Source organism: Hyperolius riggenbachi, chromosome 3, assembly GCF_040937935.1.
Source record: "Hyperolius riggenbachi isolate aHypRig1 chromosome 3, aHypRig1.pri, whole genome shotgun sequence".
NCBI lineage: Eukaryota > Metazoa > Chordata > Amphibia > Anura > Hyperoliidae > Hyperolius > Hyperolius riggenbachi.
In genome coordinates this window covers 380663593-380680499 of record NC_090648.1, presented here as the reverse complement: position 1 = coordinate 380680499, position 16907 = coordinate 380663593, and the positions used below count along the sequence as shown (strand labels likewise).

General features: G+C 42.6%; 1 protein-coding gene across 2 annotated transcripts in view; it reads left to right on the top strand.

Annotated features, from left to right (window-relative positions):
* KIAA1549 (KIAA1549 ortholog) overlaps positions 1 to 16907 on the top strand; it is a 206519-nt gene that overhangs the window by 101739 nt on the left and 87873 nt on the right. For both annotated transcript variants that reach the window (XM_068277338.1, XM_068277337.1), the window contains exon 4: positions 13194 to 13371. In XM_068277338.1, coding sequence (XP_068133439.1) covers positions 13194 to 13371 — 178 coding nt within the window. The remainder of the gene's footprint in view (positions 1 to 13193; positions 13372 to 16907) is intronic.

The following is a 16907-nucleotide window of genomic DNA, read 5'->3' as shown; positions in this document are numbered from 1 at the left end:
TACCATTTTGTGGACCAAACCTAACAATAACAACAATCGAAGCATAAACATCAACCAAACTTTTCAGCAATTATAGGTGAGACATTTAAAACAGACACACTAAGCAGAGTTACTTGAAATTGTGTACCAGAGGACTATGTCAATGATATAGGTATATGGGTCATGATACTGAGTGAAGACATTTCCTGCTAACTATATGGGGGGCCAAATATAATTTCAAACAGAGTTGTGGTAAAGAACCCAAGAACAAGTGGACTTGCAGATGAAACACCCAAAGTGGAGATGAATTAGCCGTACCCTCTGCAAGGACAAATCAATAGAGAAAGATTCCTTAAAGGGACTCCGAGCTCTAAATAAAAGAAATTGGTACTCACCTGGGGCTTTCTGCAGCCCAGTGTAGGTCGGGAGGTCCCACGGCGGCGTCCTGGCTCTTCTCCTAGGCCCTGCTCAGAAATGGCTCCCGGCGACACTGGGCCCGAGTGTCGGGCTCCTTCTTCCTTAAACGTCACGGCTGTCGTCACCACGCCGTCCGCCTCGTGTCATCACGGCGGCCGGCGTGACAGAGCTGCGCATGCGCACTTTAATCGTGCATGTGCCGTACTGTCATGCTGGCCGCCGTGATGACGCGAGGCGGCCGGCATGGTGACGATAGCCGTGACATTTAAGGAAGAAGGAGCCCGGCACTCGGGCCCAGTGTCGCCGGGAACCGCCGGGGAGCCATTTCTGAGCAGGGCCTAGGAGAAGAGCCAGGACGCTGCCGTAGGACCTCCCGACCTACACTGGGGATGCAAAAAGCCCCAGGTGAGTACCAATTTCGTTTTTATGTAGAGCTCGGAGTCCCTTTAAAATGGAATGCTCAAGGCAGCAGAAGAAGAGGAAGACAAAAGACAACTTGGAGAAGAAGTGTGAAGGAAGAAATAAAGAAGGCAGGGACATCATGGACTGAGAGATAGGAAAAATCATCCAAGACAGAAACCAGTGGTATAAATTTGTTAAGGGCCTTTGCTTCGGAGGGAGACACAGGATTAATGCGGACTCAAACCAAACATTTTTTTTAATTCAAAATATTTAGTTGCACCACTCTGACACATACAAAGATAAATAAACACTCCTTCAAGCCTATGAGCATTTCAGTGCATGCTTTTCACCCTTCTCTTTTCATAACTAGGGTTATACAGGCGGCAGCCATTAATTCTGAGCTTAGTAGGAGGTTTTAGATCATGGGTGTGTTTGTCATCAGCTACCCTCCCTCTCACAGGGGCGTCGTCTATGTGAAATCTCACACAAGCTGAGATCACCTTCCCTGTGACATCATCAGTAGCAGCCTGTGTTTTTGATTTTTATCTCCTCCTTCAGTCTGCCGGATTCTGTCTTGGCAATATGAAAGAAAGGGAGGGGTTCCTCCAATAAATGTAAAATATTTTTGTCATCATGCAGCTGAAAAAAAGGCTGCTATTTATTATTATAAGTTAGAAAATAGATTTTATTTCTGAAATCTTGTATTTTTAATTTGGGTCCACTTTAAGTATACTGTATGGGTCATGATACTTCATGAGGACACTTCCTGGTTTCCCATGTCAGGGCCAGGAGTAAGACAGTCTGATCCCCAGTGGTAAGCAGAACTTGTAAACTTTTTCTGATACAATTGCAATGTCCGGTACTCGACAGAAAGGAGAGGAAAAGAGAAATGGGTGAGAATAGTATAAGAAAAGGAGAAAGGTGTGCACCTATAGCTTGGTCAACAGGGCTTATGAATAGAACGATGTTCAAGTTTAATCTAGGTATCCCAAAGTTTCAGAAATTTGTTATGGGAATCTTTTAATATGCTAGTAATTTTTTTTGTTTATAATTAAAGAATGAATCCTATTTGTCTTCAGAGAAATCTACAAAAGGCTTTGTCAATGTTTAGGAATTGTCATGGAAGCACCAGAACATATAGTTTATTTTGAGCTTAAGTTAGATCAACTAGAGCAGTGATGGCTAACCTTGGCACTCCAGCTGTGACAAAACTACAAATCCCATCATGCCTCTGCCTCCCTGAGTTATGCTTAGAGCTGTCAGAGTATTGCAATGCCTCATGGGACTTGTAGTTCCACCACAGCTGGAGTGCCAAGGTTAGCCATCACTGCTCTAGTCAAGTCCCATGAGGCATTGCAATACTCTGACAGCTCTAAGCATAACTCAGGGAGGCAGAGGCATGATGGGATTTGTAGTTTTGTCACAGCTGGAGTGCCAAGGTTAGCCATCACTGAACTAGAGCATGTTGGAGGTTTTTTAAAGTGGATGTGAACTCTTGCACAGGACAGAAGAAAAATGGAGAGAAATGCAAGCTGTATGTGACAGTCTTTATTAGAGAGTTTAGCCTGTCTAATGCCCCCTCATTTGACTAATCACAACCGTAATTTGATCTCTGTTGTGTCAGCTGGCTGCCTCGACAGATTAGCTAATTTGGAAACACAGGATGTTAACCCTATGTCTGCCTCCATGAAAGCAGGAAGTAGACACACTGCAGATTTATTGCAGGATTTGTATCAGCTGTAACACAGAAAAGTCTCTAATGCTAGATACACACAATACAATTTTTAAAGTTCAGATCGGTCACATTGGAAAAAATCGATCTGGCAGGTAAATCTGCCAATAAGTTGTATTATGTGTACCAAGCATTAAGGTTATTATGCTGTTGCTTATATTTTAGAGCAGAGAGGAAGTTCTGAGTTCAGGTCCACTTTAAGGATAAACACCCCAAACATGGATGGGAGGAGTTTGTAAACCTTGCTCCCAAATGAAATAAACCTAAGGCGGGTCCACCAAATGTGAAGCATATTGCCTTTCACTGCAACCTCTGAAACCATAAGGCCTGGCTCCAGCATGTTCTGTAACTTGGCCACCCTGACAGAAACCAAATACCATCGGGGAGCACCGTGTGTGCTGCCTCACCAGTATGTAAGTTGTTCGAGCATTTTGGGGATACGATACCAAATGCCTTTGCATTTTTCCATACTTTTTTTGCCCAATTAGGTCAGCTTCTCACTTGCAAACATAAGCCTGTGGAGATGGCATATCTGACCACGTTAATAAGGAATAAACAAATTAAATATTCCTGAAGTGCTAGCTTGGCGAAAACAAATATACTCAAAAGAGGGGGTATGCAGAGTAAGCTCATGACAACTTGTGAGCGCACTCAGCCAATGCTGATACAAACTCCATGCATATAATGCCTTGGTTTGGGATTAAAGGACAGCTGAAGTGAGAAAACTATGGAAGCTGCCTTATTTATTTCCTTTTAAACAGTTGCCTGGCAGCCCTGCTGATCTGTCTGGCTGTAGTAGTGTTTGAATAACACCAGAAACAAGCATACAGCTAATTTTGTTAGAACTGACAATGTCAGAAACACCCGATCTGCTGCATGCTTGTTCACGGTCTATGGCTAAAAGTATTACAGGCAGGGATCAGCAGGATAGCCAGGCAACTGGTATTGCTTAAAAGGAAATAAATATGGCAGCCTCCATATCCCTCTCATTACAGTTGTCCTTTAAACCTGGGATGCTGGCACTGAAACGCGAGAGTGTTAACCCCTTATCCACTATAGTGCATACATTACGTGTTAAGTGGGACCCTGCAGCATCAATACTATGTAATAAATAAATAAAAATATATGTAAAAATGAGCATACTATGGATTGTCTGGAGGAGCCTGCAGCCTGTAATGTCTTATAGAGAATAGCAGAGGTGAAGCCCCACCTCCTACCACACATTATAGCCTTATTGCCTTTGCTGTATGGAGTGCCTGTCAGTTGGGGGGGCACTTTGTCACTTTTCTTTTATACGTCTTTCCTTAGTCTTTTCTACTGCTTTTCTGGATTTTACTCTTAGACTATATCAGATCGAGCAGCAGGATGCAGCAGCAACTAACCTTAGGCTTAGTGGGGCTCCATTAGGAATCATGTGTAACACCTGTCTAGAACCCTAGACAATAAGTTATTGGCATTGTTCCTAATGCAGTTTACTGACATGACTACAACAAAATACAGTAGATATTCCTGGTTGTCTAGATTACATGTTAATTCCAAAGCTTCATACACACGCTAGATGAAACTCAGCTGAGACCGCAGTAGAGTAACCACCTCTGCTGAGAATCTAATATGTATACTGCGGTCCCGATGCTCCCTAATGCCTTGCCCAGCAATTAGCATTGTCCTCCCCACTCACCCAGTCTGCCACGTGATGTTACTGTGTTGCTCCATCCGCCCTCCCAGAGCAACTTAAAGAACAAGCGACACCCATGCTAACCTAGAAATAAAAATCACATATATAAGTAGATAAATACTACCTCTACTTACATAACAGATGTATTGTGCTATCCACGTAATGATTACTGTGAATTTTACAAAGGAAAAGCAGAAAATACTTTTCTAGGCAGTGGCCATCTTGCCAAGCTAATGCTGACATCATATTCTCCCTGACTCTTGTTTCCCCCCCTCCCTTCTCTTGCTCATTGTGTATTCATTAGCTGCCCTCCTCCCAGAGTCTTTTTTTTTTATTTACACATCCAATCACTGAGTCACCTCAGCCTTGCTTGTAAACACAAGTGATCAGCTAGGCAGGGAAATAAATGGAAGAGGAGGAATATATTATAGATAAAAAACTCCCAGCATTCAAAAGAACTTCCAGCATTCAAAAGAACTCCCAGCATTCAAAAGAACTCCCAGCATTCAACTTTTTGGCACTGTTTGGCACTAGGGCCAGTGCTCCTATAGTATGTAATAACTCCAAACCATAACAACAGAAAAAAGTTTTGAATGCAGGATTAGCATCTTTATCACTTAATACACTCAGACCAGTTGCTGTTGAAATTTGATTTTTATGGTGACAATACCGCTTTAAGATCTCGCTAGCCTGCAGACTAGCAACATGTCCAAGGGTTCAGGTCCCAATCTCTGCTGGGCGACATGCTTCGTACATGTGTAGGAGTCTTACCCCTGGATTGTGTATCTGGTGTGAACCTCATTTACTTTGTTCCTTATTAAAAAAAAAAAAAAACCCTTCTAATTAAAATTTGAAATTAAGAAAGTACAGCTATGCATTAGGAGCAGCTGCTCCACCCTAGACTGGTAAAGACTGGTGCAGTTAGCATGTGTCCTCTGTTTAGTATATAGTGTCACTGTGTGCCATTACCTGTCCCTGGGGTCCCCCTGCTGCATGTATTCCAGAAGCACGTGTACACCCGGGAATACTAAGGTGGCAACTGGACACTAATTGTCTGTAAACAGCAACCTGTATCATTGCTATAAATACGTTTTATAGAATTACTTTCAGCTCCATAGAGCATTGTTCTAGCATGGCATGTCCTTAGTCACCTCTTCCGGATGTTGCAAACTTTATAGCTACCATGCAAGCTTTCATCTCCCATTTCTTTCTTTGTCCATACTTCAGAATTTTCAGGGTGCCTCAGTTTTTAACTGCAGTAAAACGTAAGGCTAAACACACTATAGTGGTGCAATCGTCCAGCATTAGCTAATCATACGTTACACCGTACATACCTTACTCCCCATAGGTTATACCTCATGCAACATGCCAATTCACCTCTTTGTTTTTGGCGTTGCCAGGTCACTGGCACGTTATCTCATGTCTGGTGGAATTGCCCAAAAGTTGCTTCCATATGGAATATTATTCAACATATCTCCAATGCCACCAACATCCACATTGCTACCAAATGGAGAGCAAATGGATTATCTTTCTCAACAATTATCAACACAATTGACTCTGCTACACTTTTGGAGACAGTATTAGATGATAGAATCCCGCTAGTTCACAAAACTTGGGACCCATGAATAACATATAGGCTCAGTTCACATTAGCATTTGCCAATGGAACTGTGGTCCGTTCCGCTGAATGGACAAAAAAATGCAGCAGGACCCAATTTTCCGGACCGTTTCACTCAGCGGAACGGAAACAGAAGGTTTTGCAGCACAATAGGAACCTATGGAAATGGGACGTTTTACATCACGCTGGCTGTAAAAACAGACAGTTTTCCAGGATCCAGATGGCCGGAACCCGTACGGCGGCTCCGGAAAAAAACGCAGATGTGAACCGGGCCATAGGGGAAACCATGTTGCAAACATTGGTATTTGTCATTGAATTATACAGTGGGATGCGAAAGTTTGGGCAACCTTGTTAATCGTCATGATTTTTCTGTATAAATCATTGGTTGTTTTGATAAAGAAATGTCAGTTAAATATATCATATAGGGGAGACAGTGATATTTGAGAAAAGAAATGAAGTTTATTGGATTTACAGAAAGTGTACAATAATTGTTTAAACAAAATTAGACAGGTGCATAAATTTGGGCACCACAAAAAGAAATGAAATCAATACTTAGTATATCCTCCTTTTGCAGAAATTACAGCCTCTAAATGCTTCCTCTAGATTCCAATGAGAGTCTGGATTCTGGTTGAAGGTATTTTGGACCATTCCTCTTTACAAAACATCTCTAGTGCATTCAGGTTTGATGGCTTCCGAGCAGGACAGCTCTCTTTAACTCACATTAGAGATGGCTCGAACCTCCGATTTTCGGTTCGCGAACCTCCGCAAAAACAAAAACAGACTTCTTATTTGTTTATGTTTGCACATATTTTAAATTTTACAATTTTTCGCTATAGTTGCCCCTTTAAGTGCCTTAAAAGAATTAAATGACAATAGCTCAGGAGCAAACACAAATCATATATCATAAAAACATAAAAGAAGTCCTAGCATAAATCATAAGTCATAAAAATAATATCAGTGCAGTATGTTAAGAATGGACCAATAATAGTCTAGTAGAGGTGTTCCATATGGCAGGGGACTGTGTGGGGCTGGTCCTCCTAAAGGTGTGACTCGCAACCCCTAGTCCCAAACCACCGGTCTTCCGTCCCAAGCATCAGTATAAAGGCATCTTTCCTACCAAGTACCATATTGTAAATTAAAAGAAGTAAGTCTCTATTTTGTATCAATCTTACAAAAAAAAATTGATGGTTTGATGGTGGTGATAGGTCTCCCAGTGCATCACTGCCGAAGTATGCAAATTATCCATTGTTGTCACTGTAAGCTAGCCACACCTCCAGATCCACACACTAATCCAACATTTAGACAGACTGTTTCAGATTAGTTGATCCTCATCAGAGTTACAGACTACCCAGCAAGGTCATGGTGAACCAGAACTTGGAGTGTGTAAGGGGCTACAATGGACCAAAAAGCCCTCTTACTAAATTGCTATGGAAAACAAAAGTATGCTTGGAGTGAGCTCTGAGATTTCTCCCAGGGCATCACTGCTGAAATATGCAAATCACTCATTGTTGTCCCTGTGAGCTAAGCACACCTCCAGATCCGCTGGAATGCAATGATGTGTTAGCTTGATAATATACATTACAGTTCAGGTTAAGCAACGGGGAGTTTTCAAAATTGTTTTTAAAGCTGAAATTTTCTTGAAGCTCAACAATACAACCTCTCGCTGTCATGGGTGTGGATGATTAAACTCTCACCCTCTTTTTTTTGCTGAAAATGGAGGGGGGCTGGCTGTTACATGCGATAATCTCCTTTCAGCCTGTTGATTGGCGCTGCTAGGGATATGATTCAGTTGAGGTTTTTGGAATGTGGCACAAAGCTTGTACTTGGTGGTTAGGAGGTGTCCCTGTGATCTCACCGCCGGGAGACTTGGGCGCAGGATACTGCCGGTAAATGGCTTATCTTGCTGCTGCACAAGTTCCCAGTGGTGTTAAATACTATTCCCCTTCAGGTCCACGTGGATAGTGGGGAATTATGTAATTCGGCTTCCAGCTATTGCTGGCGGCCGAATTGCAGTGTTTTAAAAGCAACTTTAGCTCAGTCTTCTGACAGCGCCAAAGTTACTGACTGTGCGCCACTATAGCCGTAATTCCTATTACGGTCTATGGTGATGCCCAAATCTCCTGCGCTGTTGTTACAGCGATTGGGTTAGGAGTTGGACAGAGTATCATGGCTCTGGCCCTGAATGTGTGATCACATGACCCCCTGTAGGTGAGTATGGGAATGATGAATGTTCACTTAAGGTGGACGTGGGGGAGTGAATTAGAAAAAATGATTCCTGGAATTGGACATTAACGCAGACTTCAAATACGTTTGACATTTCCTGCATCTTGAAGCAACAGGCATGTTTACCATGAATATGTTTCCACTGTTATTTCTTCCCCATGCTGATTTCTGCTGCCTGTTTCCCTGGAAGATGCCATCAGGAAAATGTCTGCACTTTGCACAGAGCAGGGATAATTTGCAGCAACCTTAGCTCCGCAATCACCTGAAGCATGGCATCTAAAACCAGAATAAAAAATCAATTTGTCAGTTCTTTGTATAAGGATTTAGCTTTTCTTGCCAAATTCTATGTAAACAGGAACTGGTCTTAAAAAAGTAAATATCTTTTGGTTACTGTACAGGTCATGGAGGATTGTAAAGCTTTCTTAAACACACTTCAGACTACTACTGTGCTTAAAGGAATACTATCAATTAAAACAACTTTAAGTGGGCTGAGTCCTATATTTTATAGTATAGTATCAATATATTGGGTGCCTCCCCCAAACGATTTTAACCCAGTGTTACCCCACAGCTCCAGGAGAGGTGTCAATCCTCACTACTTGTTGACCCAGTCCACTAGTACAGTGTTTCTCAACATTTTATTGGTATGTACCCCTTTTAAAACCCTGTACTCACCAAGTGCATACAGTCAAAAATGGCGCTGAGTAAAAAATGGAGCACCGTTCTGCCGATTATAAAACGCTATTTACCGTTTTAATGTAAATACAAAACGGTAAATAACGTTTTATAAAACAGCAGAACAGTGCGCCATTGAAAAATTCAGGGAGCTAGTCAGAGGAGGTCGGGCTGGAGGAGAGGCAGCGGGCTGGCAGCGGGGGTCAGGCTGGAGCAGAGGCAGCGGGCAGTGGGCTGGCAGCGGGGGTCGGGCTGGAGGACAGGCAGCGGGCAGTAGGCTGGCAGCGGGGGTAGGGCTGGAGTAGAAGCAGTGGGCTGGCAGCGGGGGTCGGGCTGGAGAGGCAGCGGGGTGGAGGGAGTAGAATTAGGTAGCATGTGTATACATTACATTGTCCTGGCCGGCGATCGCTGGACCTTCACTTCACAGCTTGCACGAGTCCTGCATCCAGCCAATCACCATGCGGCTTCAGTTTCCGCATGGTGATTGGCTGGATGCAGGACTCGTACAAGCTGTGAAGTGAATGTCCAGCGATCGCCGGCCGGGACAATGTAATGTATACACATGCTACCCAATTTTACTCCCTCCACCCCGCTGCCTCTCCAGCCCGACCCCCGCTGCCAGCCCACTGCCCGCTGCTTCTACTCCAGGCCGACCCCCGCTGCCAGCCCACTGCCCGCCGCCTGTCCTCCAGCCCGACCCCCGCTGCCTCTCCTCCAGCCCGACCCCCGCTGCCAGCCCGCTGCCTCTCCTCCAGCCCGATCCCCGCTGCCAGCCCGCTGCCTCTCCTCCAGCCCGATCCCTGCAAAAAAAAAAAAAACAACACATATAAAACGATAAAATATCGTTTTAAGTGCAGCGCCATTCTGACACTATTGGTGCTGTGCGCCATTTTTGCCTGTCCCCCACCAGGTACCCCCTAGCATTGTAAACATTATCACAAGTACCCCTTGACAAATATATATTTAATCCTAGTACATGATAATTGGTTCTAAACCATTTCTAAGCATTTACAATTGCTTTTAATTAGTTAAAACACTAATTTGGTGTTGTTTAAATAAGATTTATCATTTTCATAAACTCTAAATTTGTTATTCTTGGTTAAGTATATCAAGCCTGAGTACCCCCTGGAACCATCAGAAGTACCCCCTGGGGTACGCATACCACACGTTGAGAACCTAGGCACTAGTAGATAGGACCACAGGAGGAGAGTGACCACCCAGTTCCAGAGGGTTCCGGGACACCAAGCGGAAATGGTTTCTTTACACATGCACTTATGGTGGTTGCAGGACTGCAACCCATCATTGTGAGCATAACCACTTACACTATTCTGCCATCCTATTGGTCCTAATGATACTGCACCTTAAGGGCTCCCCGGTCTCCTTTTCTTCATAGGCTAAAGGTCATCCATTCCCAGTGTGAATGGATTTCCCGTCACCTGTACTTATGCGAGAATAATGATCACCTTGCTGAAAGAATCTTATTCAGATGGTGTTAATGGGTTAAAGATTCCAGCAATGTGTGTATATTAACTTTGCTTCTCTGACTGATAAAGATCCTAATAATTCCTTTGTAAACAGCATCTCGCCCTCTCTGCACCACATAGCAGCCTACAAAGTAGATGCAGCCTGGAGTGAAAAGTCACAAGCAAGCCAGTCAGTCAGGAATAGTGTATATACATCTCCTTGCTAGTTACACTACAGCAATATTACAGCACATCTAGCTACATGTTACCTTTTCAGATCAGCCTCCTCATGTCTCCTGCATGCTGTGACACAGTGAAGTATATATGTGAGCTGTGTGAGGAACGAAGAATGATTTTTAACCATTTAAGCCTCCTGGATGTAGAAGCTCCGTCCAGGAGGCCATGTGCTCTCCCGTGCACTCCCGAGGCAAACCCCGACTGTGCTCCCGCTCGTGGATCGTTAGCCCAGGAATCAATTAATCGGGACAGGGTGCCCAATGATTGATTCCTCTCCCCTGCAGAAAAAGCGACTGCTTCTCTCGGAAGCCTCGCTTTTTCTGCCTCTTGCGACCCCCTACGTCCCTCTAAGCGTACATGTTACGCTTAGAGTGACGTCATGTAAACAAACTCATGGCTGCCATCTTGCGCCAAAAAGTAAAACTACATTTAAATGTAAAAAAAAAATACACATATTTACATAAAAAAATACCATTTACATCCCACCCTCCCAAAAATGCCCACAAAATGTTTAATAAAAAAAAATATTACAATTAAAAAAAGTAAATATTTACCTAAGGGTCTAAACTGTTTAAATATCAATGTAAAGATTAAATATTTCTATTTTTTTTTTAACTATAAGCTTGTAAATAGTGATGGATGCTGTGAGAAAACCCGGAAAAGCCGCCGCAGGTGCTCAGAGCAAGGCGGCTGATTCCGCGTCCAAAGCGGCGGATTCTGCATTTGACACGGCGGGTTGCACGCATAGGCCTACAGCTGTCCACATGGCTGAACGCGGAGAAACCGCCGCATGCTCGGATAGCGGTGCGGCTGGTTCCGCGCCCTGCACAGCGGATACATTACAACACATGTCTGGTGTGGCTGGGACTGATAGTCCACCCAGGTTCAGAAGGACGTGCGCGCGCGCTGAAAGGCAGAGCTTTTATGACAGCCAGAAGGGAGTCAGCTGACCAAGCCGGGCAGCTGACAATTCCACCACTTCCCATTGGTCCAGCACTTAGGGGAGGCGCTGGAGAGCGCCTTGCTATATATACTGGGTGCTGGTCATTCTCTGGTTGTCTGCCGTTGCGATCACTACGTGGTAGCACTCAGACCTTTTTGTCAGTATCTGTGTGATTGTTGTTCTGTTATACTTCAGACTAGTTCCAGGGTGTTGATGATCAAGGAACTCACACCCAAGACTAGGGAACTGTATTACCATTCTGTTATACTTCAGACTAGTTCCAGGGTGTTGATGATCAAGGAACTCACACCCAAGACTAGGGAACTGTATTACCATTCTGTTATACTTCAGACTAGTTCCAGGGTGTTGACGATCAAGGAACTCACACCCAAGACTAGGGAATTGTATTATCATCCTGTTATATATCAGACTAGTTCCAGGGTGTTGATGATCACGGAGCTCACACCTCAGACTAGGCATTATTATTATCTGTTATGACTTCCTGCTTTCCTGACCTTTCTTTTGAACTCTGAGTTGGTACTTCGCTATATCTGATACTCTGTTGCTGAACCCTGCTTGTCTTAGGACCACGTATCTGTCTCCTGTTTCTGTATCGGATCTGTCTGTCCGTTGCCGACCTGGCCTGTCCGACCTCGAGAACTATCTCCCCTGTTTTGGGATAGTTCACAGACCTGTCAGTGAAACTTCTCCTTTGGTGTCACTCACACTCTGGTCCTTCCTACTCTCAGCCTGACTCCACCCCTTGGGGAGCCTCAGACCAGTGGAAGGAACCTGCTTTGGGCAGTATCTCCTACTGCCTTGCACCCTCTTTACGGGTGCTCTCCTCAAAGTATTACTGTTGCACCAAACACTCATATTACTCAGGTGTCCAGAGGTTAGAGATATATCTGATTATCGGTGATACTGCAGATCATCTATAATCGGGTATATATCTGTATTGTCAGTGATACTGCAGATCACCGATCCTCTCTGTGTTACACCGATCGTTACAGATGCAAAACGGAAAAAATGCACTTTTATTTCCAAATAAAATATTGTCGCCATACATTGTGATAGGGACATAATTTAAACGGTGTAATAACCGGGACAAATGGGCAAATACAATACGTGGGTTTTAATTATGGAGGCATGTATTATGTTAAAACTATAATGGCCGAAAACTGAGAAGAAATTATTTTTTTTCCGGGTTTTTCTTATTCTTCCTGTTAAAATGCATTTACAGGAAACTGGCTCTTAGCAAAATGTACCCCCCAAAGAAAGCCTAATTGGTGGCGGAAAAAACAAGATATAGATCAGTTCATTGTGATAAGTAGTGATAAAGTTATAGGTTAATGAATGGGAGGTGAACATTGCTGGGATGCATAAAGTGAAAACGACTGAGGACTGAAGTGGTTAAGCAGTGACAGAGGGAGAGAAAACTAGGTGAATAAATAAAGTGCCCCTAGCACCAGTGGTAATATGTACCTAATATAGAGTATTTAAAAAAAAAAGTTGTTTTCATTGATAGTGTTCCTTTAATAAGGAGGGCGACAATGCTGCAGTCCTGCTGGTTATATGGTTGACATTCCCTCCACCATACTCCTCTTTCTTTATCCTGACTTCTACAGTATGTGGATGGGCGGTACCAGCACTGCTATTCTATATGCGGGCTGCTTATATTTTAAGGTGCAGTGGGCCACATTTATGAGTTGTGTTTTTGAGGCCAGTGAAAAAGCCTCAGGAGGACGCATTCGGCCCGTGTGCCGTAGTTTTGAGGACCACTGATCTAGATCAACCTATTAATCTTTGTTGTCTTTCATTATATCTCTTCAGGTCTATACAATGTCAGAGAAGTTCTCATTCATGGTAACCTCCGGACCCTTCGTGTACACAGCCATCGCTGTGGCGAACATCCTGATGAGGAGTAGCCTCGTAGCTGGTCCAGTTGCTCCTATCCTATCTCTGCAAACAGCACTTCTTGGACTAGACCAAAGATTCCACGTCCAGACAGGTGAGGAGGTGCTGCAAAGCAGCACACCCGTTGTCATTGTCAACATCCCCTAACAATCGTCATTATTGTTGCAGTTAGAGAACTGAATGTAGAATTCGGCACCAACCAGTCCAGTCTCAGAATTAGCAGAAACATGTGGCACGTTAGCGCTTGTTAAAGCGGATCCGAGATTAAAAACTTACTATAACAAGTATAAATGTATGTTGTAGCGTTTGTCTATCTAGTGTAAGCTGGCAGCATGGAGTATATAAGGGATTCCATCACCTTACATTACATAGATGCAAAACATTTGACAGATTACTCCAGCGCCTGTGCAAAACTAAATTGCAGCAATTTATTTAAAAATGCACATATAAAATAACCTGTGTTTTATATAGCGATCCTCCTTTGCAATGTTATCTGTCCTAACGTTCCACCAGATTATGCTCAAAATCTAGATCAACTGCACAGATCTATCCACCGTTAGGGAGTCGCTTATCAATAGCGCAGATATTGTTCACTGAAATTTTATCTGAAGTTTTATCCTCTGGTTGATTCCTCCTCGTAGCTACACATAAAATATATATATAAAAATACAGTCCAATTTCTATAGACGTTTTGTCACATAGGGTAGTTTTTTCTAAAACTGATGATTATCTCTGACCCTTACGGCTATTGTAATTCATCCAGCAGCTTTAAAACAGAGAACCGCTTTCCTTTTGTATCAGCGGCTATAAGAGTCTGTGTATAACTCACGTTACCCGGACGGGCGAAGACGGAGGAGATGCCAATCTCAGAGCCTTCAAAAGAGTCTCAGGGTCTCAGGCAGCTTGAGTCCCGGCCGTTGACTCGTAGATGAAAAGTGCCGCCTTACTTTCTATGGACCTGGATCACAGCGTAACTGGAACTTCCTGGTATCCGCACAGGGAAGTCCAGTGACTTCGCCACACAGCAGCCAATCGCCAACGTGTTTCGGTAGGTACCGCCTACCTTCTTCAGGGCATACTCCTATTAGCTTAGGTCCCTCTTTATGCTCCATTACTCCGCCCTCCGCTACTCTTGCTCTCAAAGTTGATACATAAAGTTACATTTAAAAGGCAAATAATTATATGTCAGAGTTTAAGCCTTGTTTAATTAGGCTATTAAGAGTGTATATCCACTCCGTCTCCCGCCGTGACATTTTTCCAATAAAATCTCCTCCCCTCCAATCTTTCTTCACACTTTGAATTGCATAAAATGTGAAAGTCTGCAGGCTGCTTTCGTGACAGTCTTTAAAATGTTTGCTCAAAGGTAATTTGTCATTCTTGTTTGTTTTACTGTTTACATGTTCCCCAATCCGAGATAATAATTTTCTTTTTGTTCTTCCAACATATTGTTTTTTGCATCCACATTCAATAACGTATATAACTCCTGTACTCTCACAATTTAGTTCACCTTGTATATCAAACTGTTCATGAGTTACCATTGATTCAAAACGATTCATGGGTGCACAGTGTTTTGTATTTTTTGCATAGGACACAGAACCCACATCTTTTAAAGGAATCTTGTTTCTTTTTTATTCTTGTTATCATTGGTTCATTAACAGTCGGTGCAATCTTATTTTTTATATTGCTGGCTTTACTAAAAATAAATTTTGGTCTTTCTGACAAAATCCCATTCAAGTTTTTTTCCTTTTGAAGGATCTCCCAGTATTTTTCCATAATCTTTCGTATATCTTTCGTTTAAAGGACCACTCCCGTGAATCAATACATTTTTAAACATCCAACAGTAGATATGTATAGTATATAGGAGCATTGCTGTGTCATTGACCCTGCGGGTCTGCCGATGATGACGTGGAGCCTGAGCTGAGTGACGGCGATGGAAGAGTCAGTATGGGCTTCCCTCTGTCTATCGCCGCGGCTCATGTCCTTATGACGTGCGGCGTAATGAGCGAAGAGCGCGCTCTGCTGAGCTGACAGGCGAATCAAGGTAGAGGGAGAGCGGCTTATTGCGCAGCAAAGTCTGCGCTGACAGCTGCCTCCCTAAAAGCCTGCGGGATGCCTGAGTGCGGAGGGGTCCTTCTCAGCAACGGCACAGGGTGAGCACGAGAACACTAACATTTGCAGTTGGGATTGCAGGGCTAAACCATCTGTCTTTTTTTTTGTTTTTTACCAAACCCTGCAAAGGCTCCCCCTGCAATGTTTAATTAGATACAAAAGTCCGTCAACGTTATGCAAGGGACTGACGGACTCTGATTTTAGTGGCAAACAGTAAATTAAAGGGACATCACAAAAGAAAAAAAAGACACAGCAATGCTCCTATATACTATACATATCTAATGTTGGATGTTTAAAAATGTATTGATTCGTGGTAGTGGTCCTTTAATGATTATACTGCAGTTTGATGCTGGGTGGTGAAAACACTTCTTTATTTTTAATTTTCATCAGATCTCCTTGAGTATTGTTTCTAACCTCATCTATTGTCTGTCCCAAAGTTTCTCTGTCGTACGTCTTTTCTATACACCTGTCTTTTAACACCGTTACTTGTTTATTAAAATCTTCTCTTTCTGTACAATTGCATCTAATTCGCATAAATTGATTTTTTTGGAATTTTCGTTAACCATTTTAACATGTGGCAACTGTCCAAGTATATATAACTGTTAGTGTCGACCTTCTTAAAAAAGTTCTCGTTTTAATTCTATCGTCCTGAACAAAAATAGTCAAGTCTAAGAAATTAACTTCAAATTTGCTGTATTCACTTACAAAAGTGAGGTTATACTCATTTTTCATGTTTAACCATTTTAAAAAGACCTTTCACTTCTCTTCACCTCCCCTCCAAATAAAAAACGTTTTATAGATTACAGGACTGTTGGACCAAAAACAAGATAATAAGACTAAAAAACACCAAGATACAAGAGATAAGGTAGAAAGAATGAAGCTTAGATCAGACCAAAAAAGTAAAAAGAATAAAATTACTAACCATTTTTACACAAAGGAAAAAAGGAAGTAGTAGGTATAGAGGGAATAGGGGGAGGGGCCATTCCAAAAAAGAGATAATTGTGGAAACCCCCATTAAACCAAGAGAAATCAGAGATGGGATGTTTAATTAAAGTGACAGAAAATTAAAATCAGCTGAAGAAGCAGTATAGACTGTTAATGAACCAATGATAAGAATAAAAAAGGGAAAAGGTTCCTTTAAAAGATGTGGGTTCTGTGTCCTATGCAAAAAATACAAAACACTGTGCACCCATGAATAGTTTTGAATCAATGGTAACTCATGAACAGTTTGATATACAAGGTGAACTAAATTGTAAGAGAGTACAGGAGTTATATACGTTATTGAATGTGGATGCAAAAAACAATATGTTGGAAGAACAAAAAGAAAATTATTATCTCGGATTGGGGAACATGTAAACAGTAAAACAAACAAGAATGACAAATTACCTTTGAGCAAACATTTTAAAGACTGTCATGAAAGCAGCCTGCAGACTTTCACATTTTATGCAATTCAAAGTGGGAAGAAACATTGGAGGGGAGGATATTTTATTGGAAAAATGTCACGGCGGGAGATATACACTC